Source organism: Gymnoscopelus braueri (assembly GCF_963280865.1).
Source record: "Gymnoscopelus braueri genome assembly, chromosome: 3".
Taxonomy (NCBI): domain Eukaryota; kingdom Metazoa; phylum Chordata; class Actinopteri; order Myctophiformes; family Myctophidae; genus Gymnoscopelus; species Gymnoscopelus braueri.
Window position 1 is genome coordinate 57,943,997 of NC_137612.1, and position 15,145 is coordinate 57,959,141.

The window sequence follows — 15,145 nt, forward strand, 5'->3', positions numbered from 1 at the left end:
ATGGAGTAGATGTAAAAGTATAGAAATTTGGAAATACTCCAGTAAAGTAAAAATACCTCAAAATCGTACTTAAGTACAGTACTTGAGTAAATGTACTTAGTTACTTTACACCACTCTGTCCATAACTATACTTTATCGGCAAAAAAAAAAGGTCAGCGGTTTTCATAAAAGGAGCATCAGCATTGGGATTCGATCACGTATAGTTGGGGTTGAGAGTCCAATGTTTGACGAGCGCGCCACCGTTCCAGTTGCGGGATGAGGTTTTCCGCCCTATAGAGACACACGGGGACTACAAATTTCACGCCCACTTTTGAGACAGCGCCGCTACTCGAGGTCCGTTAGAACGATGAACTGCAGCTGCCAATGCATTCCCTATGAGAGGATATGAAAGTTAGCCTACTTTTAAAATTATCCTGCATTAACTGAAGACGATATTGATTTAAATAAAAATATGTTTCCAAATGTATGGAGTGTCTTTGTCAACATATCTTCTTGTTTTCTTAATAGTTGATGTGTTTCACATTTAATTTGCCACTTTAACGAGTTACCCATAATGCTAACACAGCAGAGGGTAGACAGCAGACAGGCATTTCAGTGACATCACTGTCTTTACGAGCGCCGAGCGCCGACCGACAGCGTACCCACTGTAGAGGCAGGAGAGGCGGTCGCCTGCCCAACTAAGATCTCGCCTCCCCTAAAACAAAAATAACCCGAAAATGTGTCATTGCGTGCTTAATGTCCTCACAGTCACGCATCCAACAAGCTTTGAACTGAGCAGATTGGACCTTCTGTTCCAGAGATAATGACCAAAACCTATTGAAAACGGCCACTTTCGCCAGTTTTCTGGGTATTGAAAACCTCAAGGGATGCGTCCGTGATGCGACCACTTAAAGTCTGGATCTCCGATGCTAGCGGTTTTGACATACTGATGGAGTATATTATAGTATATTGTGGGTAGTATATCGAGATGAAAGATATGGGACATTAAAAAGGACAAATTAAACAAATGGGACAGATTATTAGAACACAAAAAAAATAGCTACAGCCTCAGTAGTTAACCAGTGAAATGACGGTATTTTACAATGCCTCTCATAGAGATTGCATTGAGAGCTGCAGTTCATCGTTCTAACGGACCCCGAGTGTCAAAAGTGGGCGTGGATTTGTAGGCCTTCCGCTTCCGGCCGTGTGTCTCTATTAGAATGTGTTATCGGGTGGATTTCTTGTTTCTTTGGTGTTTCGACCAGGCGGGCCGTTCCCGTTTCTTTGGTGTTTCGACCGGGCGGGGCGTGGTTCTCACACAGCGACTGACGTAGACGGAAGTGAAATGAAGGGGCGGGGCCTCCATCTAAACTAGCTTGCGGGGGCGGGGTTTTCCAAGAGCTGGCGTGGGATCCATAATAACCAAGCCCCCAGAGAGAGTTGCTGAGAAACATTGAAGCTGCCACCCCAGTGGCCAAAGCTGGAACTGCAGGCGGGGAGAAATACATGCATGCACGCGCAAAACATACTGAGAGATATTTATATTTATACATATAAATATGTAAACATATTATACATACATACATATGCATTTACATATAAATATGCATCTCGAGTGTATTTAATAAATATCTCGCGTTCAATCCTTGACACACGGGCTGCCGTAGAACGCAAAAAGGACACTAGTGCGCATGCTCATAACTCTATGGGGATACAAAATCGAACCAATAATTCTACTTCCGGCAGGTTTCCGGGTGCTTCAAAACATAGATATAGAAACCTAGATACCTCATTGGCCTCTGCAGTTCATTGTAACGACTGGTCTCTCAATACAAGGCTCTTCCGGGGGGCAGACCAATCACATCACGTTAACTACTGGCCAATCACAGCGCGTCTAACTGACTAGTTGCTGCGCGGCTGCCTCTTAAGAAAAGACCCACCCCACCTGCCTCTGATTGGCCTACCGAACGCCCCCTTCTGTGACGCACACGGAAGTTTCCAGCTCCCCCCCGGAAGCATAGAGGAAGCGGAAGTGCGTCCGAGATGCCGACGCTTCAGAGCCAGAGGAGGCGTCTACCTTTATATGTCTATGCTTCAAAACGCCAATGAGCACTTTCATTGAAATGATAGCTGGGGGCGGGGCAATCCGCCCATGTCTATGATATTATACCTCTATGATAATAACGCCTCATTGAGATAGACAGAGCACTTCCGCATCCCATTCTTACATTGGGAGTCGACGCTAGTGTCAGAACTCTCTTTATGGCTCTGGGCGGGAGTAAGTGCGTAACAAATAGTGTTGCCATGTCGGCTTATTATAAGCTACTTTGGGCTTCTTTTTCTATAAAGTAGCTTGTAAATATTGGTAGTTGCGTTGCAGTTTTTTGGGCTTCTTTCTAACGTGTACTTGCTTATTTAGGCTTGCTTCCATTTTGTTTTAATTATTAGTTATTATACCAGTGCTTCTCAATTTAAATATTTTCATGAAAATGTTTTGTGCCACAGGGAGCATTTGTGTTGTTAGAATGTTTAAATTTTCCAAATATTCCACGTTTTATTGAGTTTTTGAAAATAGAAGTTGTGAGAGCTTGTTGTGAGATCGTGGTATAGTTGCTTCTTTTGGGCTTGTTGTTTTCCTAGACCTGGTTGCTCATTTCTTTCACAGAATCTGGCAACGCCGACGTTGACCCGGGGTGAGGGGGGAGTAAGTTCGTAGTTGTTGTTTAACCTCAAAGACAATAAAGAGTCTCAACAAAAATGCCTTGTAAAGGAGATAAAACGAGTCAAATGGAGTCTGTACGGCTGTCAGTAAACAAACACCTGACGTCGGTGGGAGAGGAGATATTATTGTGTGTTTTGGACGAACAGCAGCGTGGTGCTGATGATGTTTGTCGTGTGAAGCTTCGTGTCAGAGTGTTTGTGTCGGAGCGCCTCAGTGCGGCTGCAGAGTTCATGTGCAACCTCTTCCAGAGAGAGATAAAGACACTAGAAACTCTGCTGGAGAGACAAAACAAACTGCTGGACGTGATGCTACAGCCACACATCAAACTACACAGAGCAGGTTGGTTCATGTGCTTCATTCATTTAGGCCTACCATGTTTTTACATGCGTTTCAACACCAGTTTAACTTCATGTAGTTAAGGATTACCCAAAAACACTGTCGCCCCCATTTTATTCGTGGACCGCCTGCCCCCAGCCTTTCTTGTATTCTTATTTACTGAGGTGTTACTGGTTCTCATTTTACTGAGGTTACACATGCTCACTGGAAACCATTTCTCCCAAAGAACATGGATCGTTTTGGTTATAAGCCCACCTGTTTCTATGATGAAAGAACAAGTTTAAATGTGAATATCTTTCCGTGGTTTTGTCGGCTTCGAGGACGCTATTGTTAAATGAGTTTCGATCTGAAGGCCCGCCCACTTGTAACCAATGTGCATAGGTTCTCAACACGGCTCCCGACAGATTCAAGCGCAGCTCTGAATCTGTTCTTGAGAGATTAGGAATAAGCAGCCCGGTCGCCCAAAAACGCACAGATGAGAAACATATACAGTCAATCGTCGATTTAGCGTTGCATACTAACGAACCCTAAACCTAACCTTAACCCTAAACCCTAACCCTAACCCTAACCTTAAACCTTCTGGAGAAACGTTCAATGACAACGTTTCCTCTGGCGATAGGGTTGGAATAAGGCTAGGTTTAGGCATGGTTTTACTGAGGTTACGGTCACGAATAAGGCTAGGTTTAGGCATTGTTTTACTGAGGTGAAGGTTTGGAATAAGGTTAGGTTTAGATATGGTTTTACTGAGGTTATGGTTAGATATACCTGGTGGCGACCGTTCCGATGTCGCCGGATTAGACCGGGGGCGAGCATGTTTTGGGGCGAGCATTCTTGTATTCACATGTAGCCATCATACTCTACTAGCTGGACTACATTTCCCAATAGCTTTGTGGGTAGCTACAATACTCTAAAAGGATCCCTGGCTAATAAGCCTCATGCCTTAATAGCCTACATTATAATTGTCCTCTAGAACTAAAATACTACATTTAACCTTAAATATTTTCTTTATTGTAGAAATGGTTCATATTTTACTCAAAGGGAAAATGCCCGTCTGAAGTTGATGTCATTTGTCCATGTAGGGGTTAGCCCTATGGAATTTATGGAATGCATGTGCAAATAAAAAACAACTTCAGATGTTGAGAACCGATGTTATGTTTTGTCACTGCAGATGTTTCCACTTCTGTCTGATTGTGGAATGGATTCTAGTTGTATGAAACCAAGCTTCAGTCGTTTCTGTTGTTAGCATCACGTTTTATGTCCCTGTCAAATGTAGTATAGATCATATTTTAAAGTATTGTATTTGTGGATGGAGTTGAGTGGATTGTACCTTTTTTTTTTTATTGAACAGTAGAAACAAATCGAGCTTCCTAAGGTTAATATGAGCATCAAATCAATATTTTAAATATGTTCTGTTTGCACAAGCATTCCATACATTCCATAGGGCTTGACCACATGTATAGACAAATGACATCATCAACTTGCAACAGGCATTGTCCCTCTTGAGTAAAAGATGAACTGTTTCTAAAATGATTACAATATTTTTGGGGCCGATCACTGGAAGCAGTATCTGCCGATCCCGATACTACCGATCACAGCGTCAAATCCATAAATTCTTCTATTTATTGTGTTACTGTAGCAGTATTTATATATTTAATGATTGTGCCCTCGGGCAATTACAGGTCATGTTCTACTTGCCCGAAAAATTAATCTGCATTATAAAATGATACAATTTTAACACTTTACTTTCTACTTGCAAATTCTGGGGCTGCACGATAGACAAAATGTCATACCTCAATACTTATGCCAAATATCTCAATAGCTATACAATATGACTATGGTTCACACTTGTTATTTTATATTTTTAAGTGTAGCAACAGTGAAAACTTGTCATTCATTCATTAATGATTTCAAGGTCAAAGTCGACGGCACAATTATCTCTAGCAAAGAAGAGATTACCTATTTGGGTTGTATCCTTGACAAATACCTGGGTGAAAGCATGGCTACAAAGGTGGTCAAAAGAGTTAACCAGAGAACCAAATTTATGGGCAGAGTTTCCTCTTTTGTCAACCCTCAGGCCCTCAGGACCCTCTCTGGGGCCCTGATTCAACCACTTTTTGACTATGCTTTCACCTCCTGGTACTCCAACACCTCAGTGTCACTGAAGACTAAGCTTCAAACCTCCCAAAACAAACTGATTCGGCTACTTGGTTGGGGCCCATGACCCACCTTTCTCCCACCCATTTTGCCAGCCTAGGCTGGCTCAGGGTGGAAGACAGGGTTAAACAACTAAAAATGGGACTGGCCTTCAAAATTGTAAATGCAAATTTGCCCGATATGCCCCCTATTCCCGCATATCTGAGTAAATACCTCCAAAAGTTAGCGACACCCACAGTCACAATACCAGAGGGAGCGTTAACAACAATTTGGTACCACCCACCCATAAAACAAACATGGGCAAATTCTCCTTCTACAGCACTGCCACCCAGGATTGGAATAGTCTCAGGGGTCTTCAACCTTTTCAGGCCAGGGACCCCCAAACTGATGGGGAGATGGAGCAGGGACCCCCTACCTCGTAGGGTAGGGTGGGCACATATATTGTATTTTTATGTATACAATTGTGTTTTATATTGCCTGCTCCTCTACGCACCTGCCCCAGTAGGTGTGCAAAATAAAAATTCTCTACAGAATATGTATAAACATACCATGTTATTGTGCATTGTGCCTCCATTTATCTGTTTGCTATGGATTCATGTTATGTTTAAAGACAATTTGACATTTTGGGAAAAAAAGAAAAGAAAAAATGGTTTTTTTTTTCAAACAAAAATATTGTTTAATCAAACAACAATTTCGCGGACCCCCTGCAGTACCTCCGCGGACCCCCTAGGGGTCGCGGACCCCCTGTTGAAGACCTCTAACTCCATCCCTCAAAACATGCAGTTCGCTGGGCTCATTTAAAAGAGCCTTAAAAAAGCACCTTTCAGGTGGCCAAAGGAGGAGGTAGAGAATTTTTTACAGCTCCAGCAGTGAATTTCAACCATTTGAATTTCAAGGACCTCCAGTTTGACATGCATTAGGCTACGGACCCACATTTAATGGCATTTCTATCTCTGGAACCCCAATTTATATTGTAAAAAAAAAAGTTAATTTAACTCTGTGAGTGTACACATGGAACCAAATGGACCACTTAGGGTCCATTTGTACACTGAGTTACAGACCCATAAGGGTCCATTTGGTTGATTACTATCTATAATTTAGTTGTGGACCCCTGGGGGTCCCCGGATCCCACTTTGAGAACAAATGTCCGACACACTGTTGCCTGACGATAGCGGAGGGGGAGACGTCCCTCGTTTTTATTCCACATTGTAACGAGTGACATCCGTTCTAGTTTGTTGTTAGCACTTAGCACTCATTAGCATGCTCCGTAGCAACAACAAGTATTGCCAAACAGTGCTCGACTAACTACTATCTTTGTCATTGTCAACCAAAACGGTCGTGGAGGCTCTGCTTATGCCCACTTTAATGAGCCTCTGGGCTTCCGCACCTGGAGCAAATTAATTAACGAGCGGAGCATTCACGCATTCAGCAGCATTGAGGTCGCAAATTCGCAATGACACACACTCCCTGCTGAGTGAATGAGAGAGGGCAGAGGGGGTGAAGAGAGACAGGGGAGGGCGGGGCGGGGCTATGCTGCAGCCTGATATACTGTGCGTTACAGAGAGAACACTTCTCCATACGACGAGTGATGTCAGGACTTTGGTAATCTGTTGTAGATTCCGAGCAGTTAACCACTTGAACCCCAACAGACTATTCTGGGGGGAGTGTTTGCCAAAAATTGCTTTCTGCAAGCTCACAACGCCACAAAGTGATGCGTTGTGAGGTTGTAGATTGCCTATTTTTGGCAAAGAGATTTGGTGTAGACTAGAGTGAAAAAAGATCGGACCAAGTAGCCATTGAAGTAAAGTAATTCACTTTACTTCAATGGAACTCTGTGCAAGCCCTTCCACATCACTGTTGTGGCAATGAAGAGACAATATAAATAGCGTTGGTGATTGTGACTAAACAAATCAATAAGTTGGAAAATAAATGTCTTGTCATCCAATAGGAAAATCCCTTTTGGATGTTGTGCTGATGCTACCTTTTCTCTCCTTCTGTCTGTGTGTAAAGAGGTTTCCCCTGAACATGAGGAGAGGAGCCCCAGTCTGGTCCAGGAACCACAACCTCCACATATTAAAGAGGAACCCGTGTCAGAATGCCTTCTACCGTGTCAGAATGCCTTCATTGTTATCCCCAATATCCCGACACGTGAGTGTGAATGTCTTCTCTGTTAGAGCCTCCCATCACTGGAATATTCTTCCTACTGAATTAAGAGAGACGACCAATTATTCGACTTTGAATTCGACACTAAGAGATGGCTTAAAGCAAACCAAACTTGTAATGGGTAATTATCAGCTCTTATTTTGTCACTGGTGTCATTTTTTAAATAATTTATCGTAATTGTTCTGTCTCCTGTGTTTACTTGTCTTATTGTATTGATATGTCTGTTTTGTACTGATAGTTATTTTACCACTTTTAACAGCCTGCTTAGGGACTACAGAAATTAGCTCTTTGCTAACTCTGGCTCATTTACATGGATGTGAAAACTGAAATGTTGATTAATGTGCACTGTCCCTGTTAAATGAATAAGTAAATAAATAAATGTCACTTAACAGTAGCAGGAGGGATGTTCCACAAGTTGTATATTATATTAGTTCAAACAAACATTGAGACTGCATGCAGGTTTCATGTGATCAATTCCAACAGCTCCCCAAACCAAGTGTTTTGAGGAGCACTGGTTTCAGTTCATTCAACCTCCTCTTGAGTGTTATTGTTATTATTTTTTATGTTTTATCCCACGATTTTTGTAACCCATTTTTTCACCTAGTGCCAATTGTCTATGTAATCCTGGGCGCTACACTCCCTCTGCCAGCCTAGGGAGAGCCTAGAGCCGAGCTCATGCCTCCTTCAATGCATGAGAGCTAGCAAGCCTTTGCGTGTGTGTTATTTACTTCATCACGCAACGGTGTTGCATGGCATGCATGCTGTCGCCGAGAATAACTGACATACAAGCTCACAACACGCTGCGGATGCGAGCGTTGTGAGCTTGGAGGTCTGCTATTCTGCGCCCAACACTGCATAAATTAGGCCGATGGGCTGCAGCTGCGCAAGGAAGCAGACTCTGCTGCCGTGATCATAGCACTCCCTCCGTTGTAATGACAGCGACTGGAGGTGGGGTTTGGAGGACAACTGCTTTGAGAATCGCTTTTATCCTTTACACACAACATAAACCAAGTATTATACATATTTAAAGAGCGAGAGATCATAGTAAACATTCTAAGCCTTCTTCCACCACTGCTTCTGAAAGTTTGATGGGACGTGAGTGCTGTGACCACTTTTCCATTGCATCTTATGAGCAGTCGGGTTATTTGGTGCCGGCCTGCAGGCGCATACTAGTTCTTATCAGTGTGACGTCTGATAAGGCGTCTATATATTTACTTCTCCCCTCTGGAAGAAGGTACTGGACAATAAAAAAGCAGAACAAACAGGCTGAAAAACTGCTTCTTTCTAAGAGCTGTAGACCCTCCCCCCATTTTCCGTGATCGCCGTCCTCACGGCGATTGCCTCATTACACGCACGGGGGTCTCGTAGAATCTGGGAGAAATTTGTATCTGTTACATAGTTATGGCCAGTTGAATGTGGCTTGTTTTTTCCAAAAAACATCAAACGGAGATGAAGCCATTTTTCCACAACGAATAAACAGGAAGTATTTTTAGTAAGTACGTTTTTAAATGACACCATTTCAGGGTCAATCATTTTCTGACAGGCAATGGACAGTCCATTTGACATGCTGGAAGGTCTGTTCAGGAATTTGAAGTCACTGACTCTCAATCATAACCTGTAGCGTAGGTAGTTACTTTTTGACTAAGGTACCTGTAGTATAGATGTGTTTTCACTAAGTTTCCTGACAAAAACAGGTTTTCACTGTCAAAACCATGAACAGGGAAAAGGATCGCCTTTAAAATACAGGCGATTGATTATGCAAAATGACCAAATAAGTACAAATTAGATTTTTTGTAACTTAGCTTTTAGTAACTAGCCCCTGTTAACTTTAACAATACTTCATATTTCCCTACTACACATTTCAAAAAAGCAGTGTTTATCTATCTTAAATAGTCCTTAAGAAAGTAATTGATAGTTGTTAAATTGGTATTCAATGTACCTCTCTCACTCTCTCTTTCTCACTCTCACTCTCACTCTCTCACACACACACACACACACACACACACACACACACACACACACACACACACACACACACACACACACACACACACACACAGATGTCTCCAGTGTGACGGTACAGCACATGGTGGTGGAACCTCAGAAGCCCTCCCCTGCGGTACAGTGTGTGGTGATCAAACCTAAGAAGCGTAAACGTGGCCGTCCGAGATTGAGTGAAGGTGACGGTCCTGTGCCCTTCCCTCCTCTGCCAGAGGAAGAGGAGAGAGCAGGAAGGAGCGAAGAAAGGGAAGAGGAGATGGGAGGAGAGGATGAAGAGCGGATAGAAGATGCCGACCCAACACGGCATCCAGGTGACAATAGAACACTTTGCTTTTGAATTTGAGCAACCTTGTATTTAAAGGAGTAGTACACCCAAAAAACTGGGAGAAGGTTCCTCAGCTAAGGTGCCTGAAACTTAAATGCGTTGCCTCCTGTTCTTAGATATTTTTGGAACCTTAAGAATTTTTGCATACTGTGAACGCACTGATGTTCTAGCGGGTTGATAACGCTCGATGAGTTCTTTGAGATACAGTGATTCGTGTCCATTGAGAGTTGTGTAGGTGAGGATTCTATTATATCTATCTGTATTAAAGCCACTGCAGAGAGGTCAATGAAGAAATTATATGATCTCTTCTAGTTCCTGTCAGTATACGCACAGCAGCATTCTGGACTAGCTGTAGGCTGTTTAGAGACTTATTTGTGATAATTACGAGCTCGAGTTGCAGTAGTCCAGCCTAAAAGTAACAAATGCGTCATTTTGTTTTTCTGCGTCATTTTGAGACAGAATGTGCCTAACGTTTGCAATAATATTACGCAGGTGAAAAAAGACAGACCTTGAAATGTGTTTTATGTGGGATTGAAAGGATATATCTTCGTCAAACGTAACTCCCAGATTCTTTACAGTGGCCCTGGAGGCCAAGGTAATGCCATCTAGGGTCAAATTGTCATATGCTAATTTGTCTCTAAGGTGCTTAGGGCCAAGTACAATAACAATACTCCGAGTTGAGGAGTAGGTAATTCCGGGTCATCCAACTCTTTGTCTTTAAGACATGCCTGAAGTGTAGCTAGTTGATCCCTTTCATCTGGCTTCATCGATAGCTATAATTGAGTATCATCCGAATAATAATGGAAATGTATAGAGTGTTTCCTAATGATTTTACCCAAAGGAAGCATAGAAGTAAATAGTAGGGGAATTGCTAGGGGTTAAGTGTCTTGCTTAGGGACACTTGGAAACATAGATCGGGACCGGGCACTTGACCCTGGAACCTGTTTTTTCCAAGGCAGCCTCTCTACCCATTTAGCTATGCATACAGTATGGTACTGTATGCAAATTGTATTCAATGGGCTAAACATGCAATAACACCAGTATGGTCCTTTAAATATCAATTCATGTTGACAGTATCCAATGTGCACATCGGGAACAAACGTTATGTTCTAACGGTCCAATGCACAGTAGCTAGTGTAATGATTAGAGTGGCTAAAATCATAATAATATCACCTGATGATAACGGTATAGCTTGCTGAAAATAACATATACAGGCTTTAGTAGCTGCCCCAGACATGCTTCCACCTGAATGCAACTGCATTCAACACAGCACTTTACATTGCGGAGCTACGTAGCATAATTACCCCAATAAATTGATAGAAAATCCTACAGGATAGTGAAGCAACTATCATTACTCAAGTGAGGATGATGCCAGTGGTGATCAATGGCTGCCAGAAAAAGAAGGATTAGCAAATGCTAGCAATGACAGTGGAGCTGAGGATGCTGATTGAGCTGTATAATAATAATAATAAGGCGCTCAGGTGGCGCAGTGGTAAAGTCCCTGCCCACCACCACGGAGGTTTTGGGTTTGAATCCACCGTGGTGCATCCGGCTTTGTCGAGCGTCTACACAAACACAATTTGCCCGTGTTCGGGGGAGGGCAGCCGGGCGGGGAACCTGTACTGACTGTCTGGACAAAATAAATGTTTAAATACTGTACTAGGTGAGTTAAGCGAAGTAGTGCTCTGCTGATGTAGATTGAGATTTATTTTTCTGTTGACTCACGCTGTTGCAAGAACATAACGTTATGCTAACAGATGTGTTTTTCTATCTGCAACTGAACAACTTGAACAGAGAGAGAGAAAATGTTAAGTTCAAACATTCAATGCTTTACCCTCATTTTATCTTCTGCCTAGACTTCCTGCTCCTCCCTGTGTGTAAAGAGGAGGTTTCCCCTGAAAAGCAGGAAAGGAGCCCCAGTCTGGAACAGGAGGAACCAGAGCCTTCACGGATAAAAGAGGAGCTACTTCAAACACCAGAGGAGGCTGATGGGTCAACATTGACATTACTAGCAGGGAAAAGTAAGGATGATGAAAACAGAGAGACAGAGCCTCTAGCCCGCACCTCAACTGAACACATGAAAACACAAGCTCATGTAGAGGACTGTGGAACCTCACAACCAACTAGTGATGACCAGCTCCTCTCTTCACACTGTTCTGAATCTGACATTGATGAGGATTGGGAAGAGACCAGGGAAGCTCAGTCAGCTTTAAACACACTGAAATCCCACAACAGCCAAGACCTGAAATCATCAAAACAAACAAACTCCATGAGCAGTCACCCAGGGAAGAAATGCTTTACTTGTACGGTTTGTGACAAAGGCTGTAGTAAAATGAGTGCACTACAAATACACATGCTTAGACATACAGCGGAAAAATCTTTCACCTGCAGCGTTTGTGGCAAAGGCTTCTGGGAAAAGGCTATTCTAAACCAACACAGCAGGACTCATTCAGGGGAAAAACCTTTTATTTGCAGTGTTTGTGAAAAAGGCTTTAGTCGAAAGCGTACTTTAGAGACACACATGATGACACATACAGGGGTAAAACCTTTTACTTGCACCGTTTGTGACAAAGGCTATGTTGGAACGTCGCATTTAAAAATACACATGATGACACATACAGGGGAAAAGCCCTTCACTTGTGAAATTTGTGGCAAAGGCTTCCTTAGAAAGGCTGATCGAAAGGGACACAGCAGGACTCATACAGGGGAAAAACCCTTTACTTGCAGCGTTTGTGACAAAGGCTTTAGTAAACAGTTTGATTTAAAAACACATATGAGAACACATACTGGGGAAAAACCTTTTACTTGCAGTGTTTGCGACAAAGGCTTTAAACAAAGGCGTGATTTAAAAACACACATGATTACACATACAGGGTTAAAGCCCTTAACGTGTAAGATTTGTGGCAAAGGCTTCTGGAAAAAGGCTATTCTAAACCAACACAGCAGGACTCATACAGGGGAAAAACCTTTTATTTGCAGCGTTTGTGACAAGGGCTTCAGTCGAACGTGTACTTTAAAAACACACATGATGACACATACAGGGAAAAAACCTTTTACTTGCACCATTTGTGACAAAGGCTTTGTTAAAAACTCTCTTTTAAAAACACACATGATGACACATACAGGGGAAAAGCCCTTCACTTGTGAAATTTGTGGCAAAGGCTTCTCTGCAATGGCTGAGCTAAACAGTCATAGCATGACTCATACAGGTGAAAGACCTTTTACTTGCAACGTTTGTGACAAAGGCTTTAGGCGAAAGGTTGATTTAAAAACACACATGATGACACATACAGGGGAAAAACCTTTTACTTGCAGTGTTTGTGACAAAGGCTTTAATCAAAGGTCTACCCGACGAAGACACATGATGATTCATTCAGGAATAAAGTCCTTTCTTTGTACAATTTGTGGAAAAGGCTTTAGTGAAAAAGGCTATTTAAAAAGACACAAGATGACTCATGCAGGAGAAATCCCTTAAATGGTACAGTTTGTATGAAAGGCTGGCATTGAAATGATGATAAATAAAAACATGATTCTTATTCAAGATAGAAACCCTTAGTTGCCGTTTGTGTCAAATGCTTTGTTTAAAATGTGCATCTGAAGACAGGGGAGAACTTGTTAGTGACAATATAATTTCCCATCTGTGTTGGTACATGAGTGAAGTTGTCACACAAACAGAAGGACGATTATTCTAATCCAGAATGGCAATGACAATTAATGGATACCAAAGCGAAGGAATCACACAATGTGCCAGTCTCAACACAAACAAGTACAACAAATATATGGAGCCTTGTGGTAGTACAGGCAGGCATGGAAGTCGAGCTCGCCCTACATTCATACTCTCCAATCACATACTGTAGGCCCATGAGCATAGTGGTTCGCCTACATGGTTTATTTAAAGTCATACTGTGTACCATTACAACATCAAACGTAATCAACAAACCACACTCGTCAAACATTGACCAAAATGGTTAAATAGTATAAAGAGGCAAATATTGTGAAAATAGCCGATCTACAAGCTACAAAAGGCGTTGTGAGCTTGTAGAATGGCTTTTTCCACAATTTTGATCTGTGGAACAGAGTCAAACTAAATGTAATGCCTCAACTCCTACATTCCACTGATTCCAGCTTATAAGGGTGGGGGGTCCCGAGTTCAAATATGATTATTTTGGTGGGTCGCTGCCCTAAAAGGTTGAGAACCACGTGTTTTACTGTACTTCCGTGCTGTCTTAATGTTTTGTCTAATAAAGTATTCAATCATTACAAAATGAGTGTGCATTTACATCACTAAATACAGAAGGAACATTTATATTTTTGTAACCTTCGGTTTAGTAGTTTTTTTGATGACCCTTCCGATAGCTACGTTGTCATTACAGCATTATATGGAAGTACTGCTCATAAAGGAATGCTGCAGTCCTAGCATTGGAGGCTATTTTGCAGAAATTCTACCGAGTGTATATACGAGGTCCTCTCCTTTTCCCCTGGCCTGTACACTGAACATCTTTGCCGAAAATAGCCCGATTTAGCTTTGTGACGCCCTGTGAGCTTGTAGAGCGACCATTTTTGCTTAATTGATTAAGGGTCATCCACATCAAGAGGGATAACTATAAAGATAACTGTAATGATGTGAACATCCATCCAATTCAATTCAAAGGGGCTTTATTGTTATGAGAAACCATATGTTTACATTGCCAAAGCAAGTGTCAAAATATAATAACAACTATTTAAGAAAATGGGGAAAGTATGTACAGTTGGAGGGGGTACAGCATTGTGTTAAACAGAGCTATGTCACATTGCGTTGTTATACATGTTATATATGCAGGGTATAAAGATTTTTGAAACAAATAGCAGCAATCTTTTGCAGTCACCTTTGGGGAAATTAGCAGCATTCTTCTCAAAAACTATTTAAATAGTATACAAACAAGTCTCAGATTTAAGATGTGGTTAAAGGTAGTAGCTCTGTTTATACAGTATGTGCAGCAGGACTAGAGGTCTACTCGGTACAGATAGTGCAGGAAACTCAATGGAGTAGTAGTCCTTAGGGTGGTTGTATTCCATTGGCTAACCTTCTTTTATCGCAACAGTTCACAAACCTTGCTGCTGTGTACCTTGTTGTATTTCTCCCAGTGGGTATAGGAGTTTTTTGTGGTTGGTCATGATTTCAAACTCACTTTGGGTGTCTATGGGAAGTACGTGTCTCTGATGTCTTGGTACACTGGGCAGGTGGTTAAAAAGTGTAACTCTGTTTCCACCACATGTGTGCACATCCACACTGATGAATATAACATTCTATAAACCTGTTGAACATGAACATTTTGAAAGTGGCAGGGAGGCATGTCCCATATATAAAGCCTTTGGCATGTCCCGGCTGGGGAATTGAACCCCAGCCTCCCAATCTCAAGGGTGGACACTCTAACCACAAGGACACATGAGCTGGTCAAGCGATGGATTATTGAGTGTCGTTAATA

The 15,145-nt window shown here is 42.1% G+C and overlaps 1 protein-coding gene across 1 annotated transcript in view; it reads left to right on the forward strand.

Annotated features, from left to right (window-relative positions):
- Nucleotides 1–2,766: 2,766 nt before the first annotated feature.
- The window catches only part of LOC308082047 (uncharacterized protein), a gene marked incomplete at both ends in the record, with an annotated part of 76,956 nt that continues 64,577 nt past the window's right edge, over nt 2,767–15,145 (forward strand). The window contains 2 exons of the mRNA XM_080423657.1: nt 2,767–3,040; nt 7,202–7,339. Coding sequence (XP_080279783.1) covers nt 2,767–3,040; nt 7,202–7,339 — 412 coding nt within the window. The remainder of the gene's footprint in view (nt 3,041–7,201; nt 7,340–15,145) is intronic.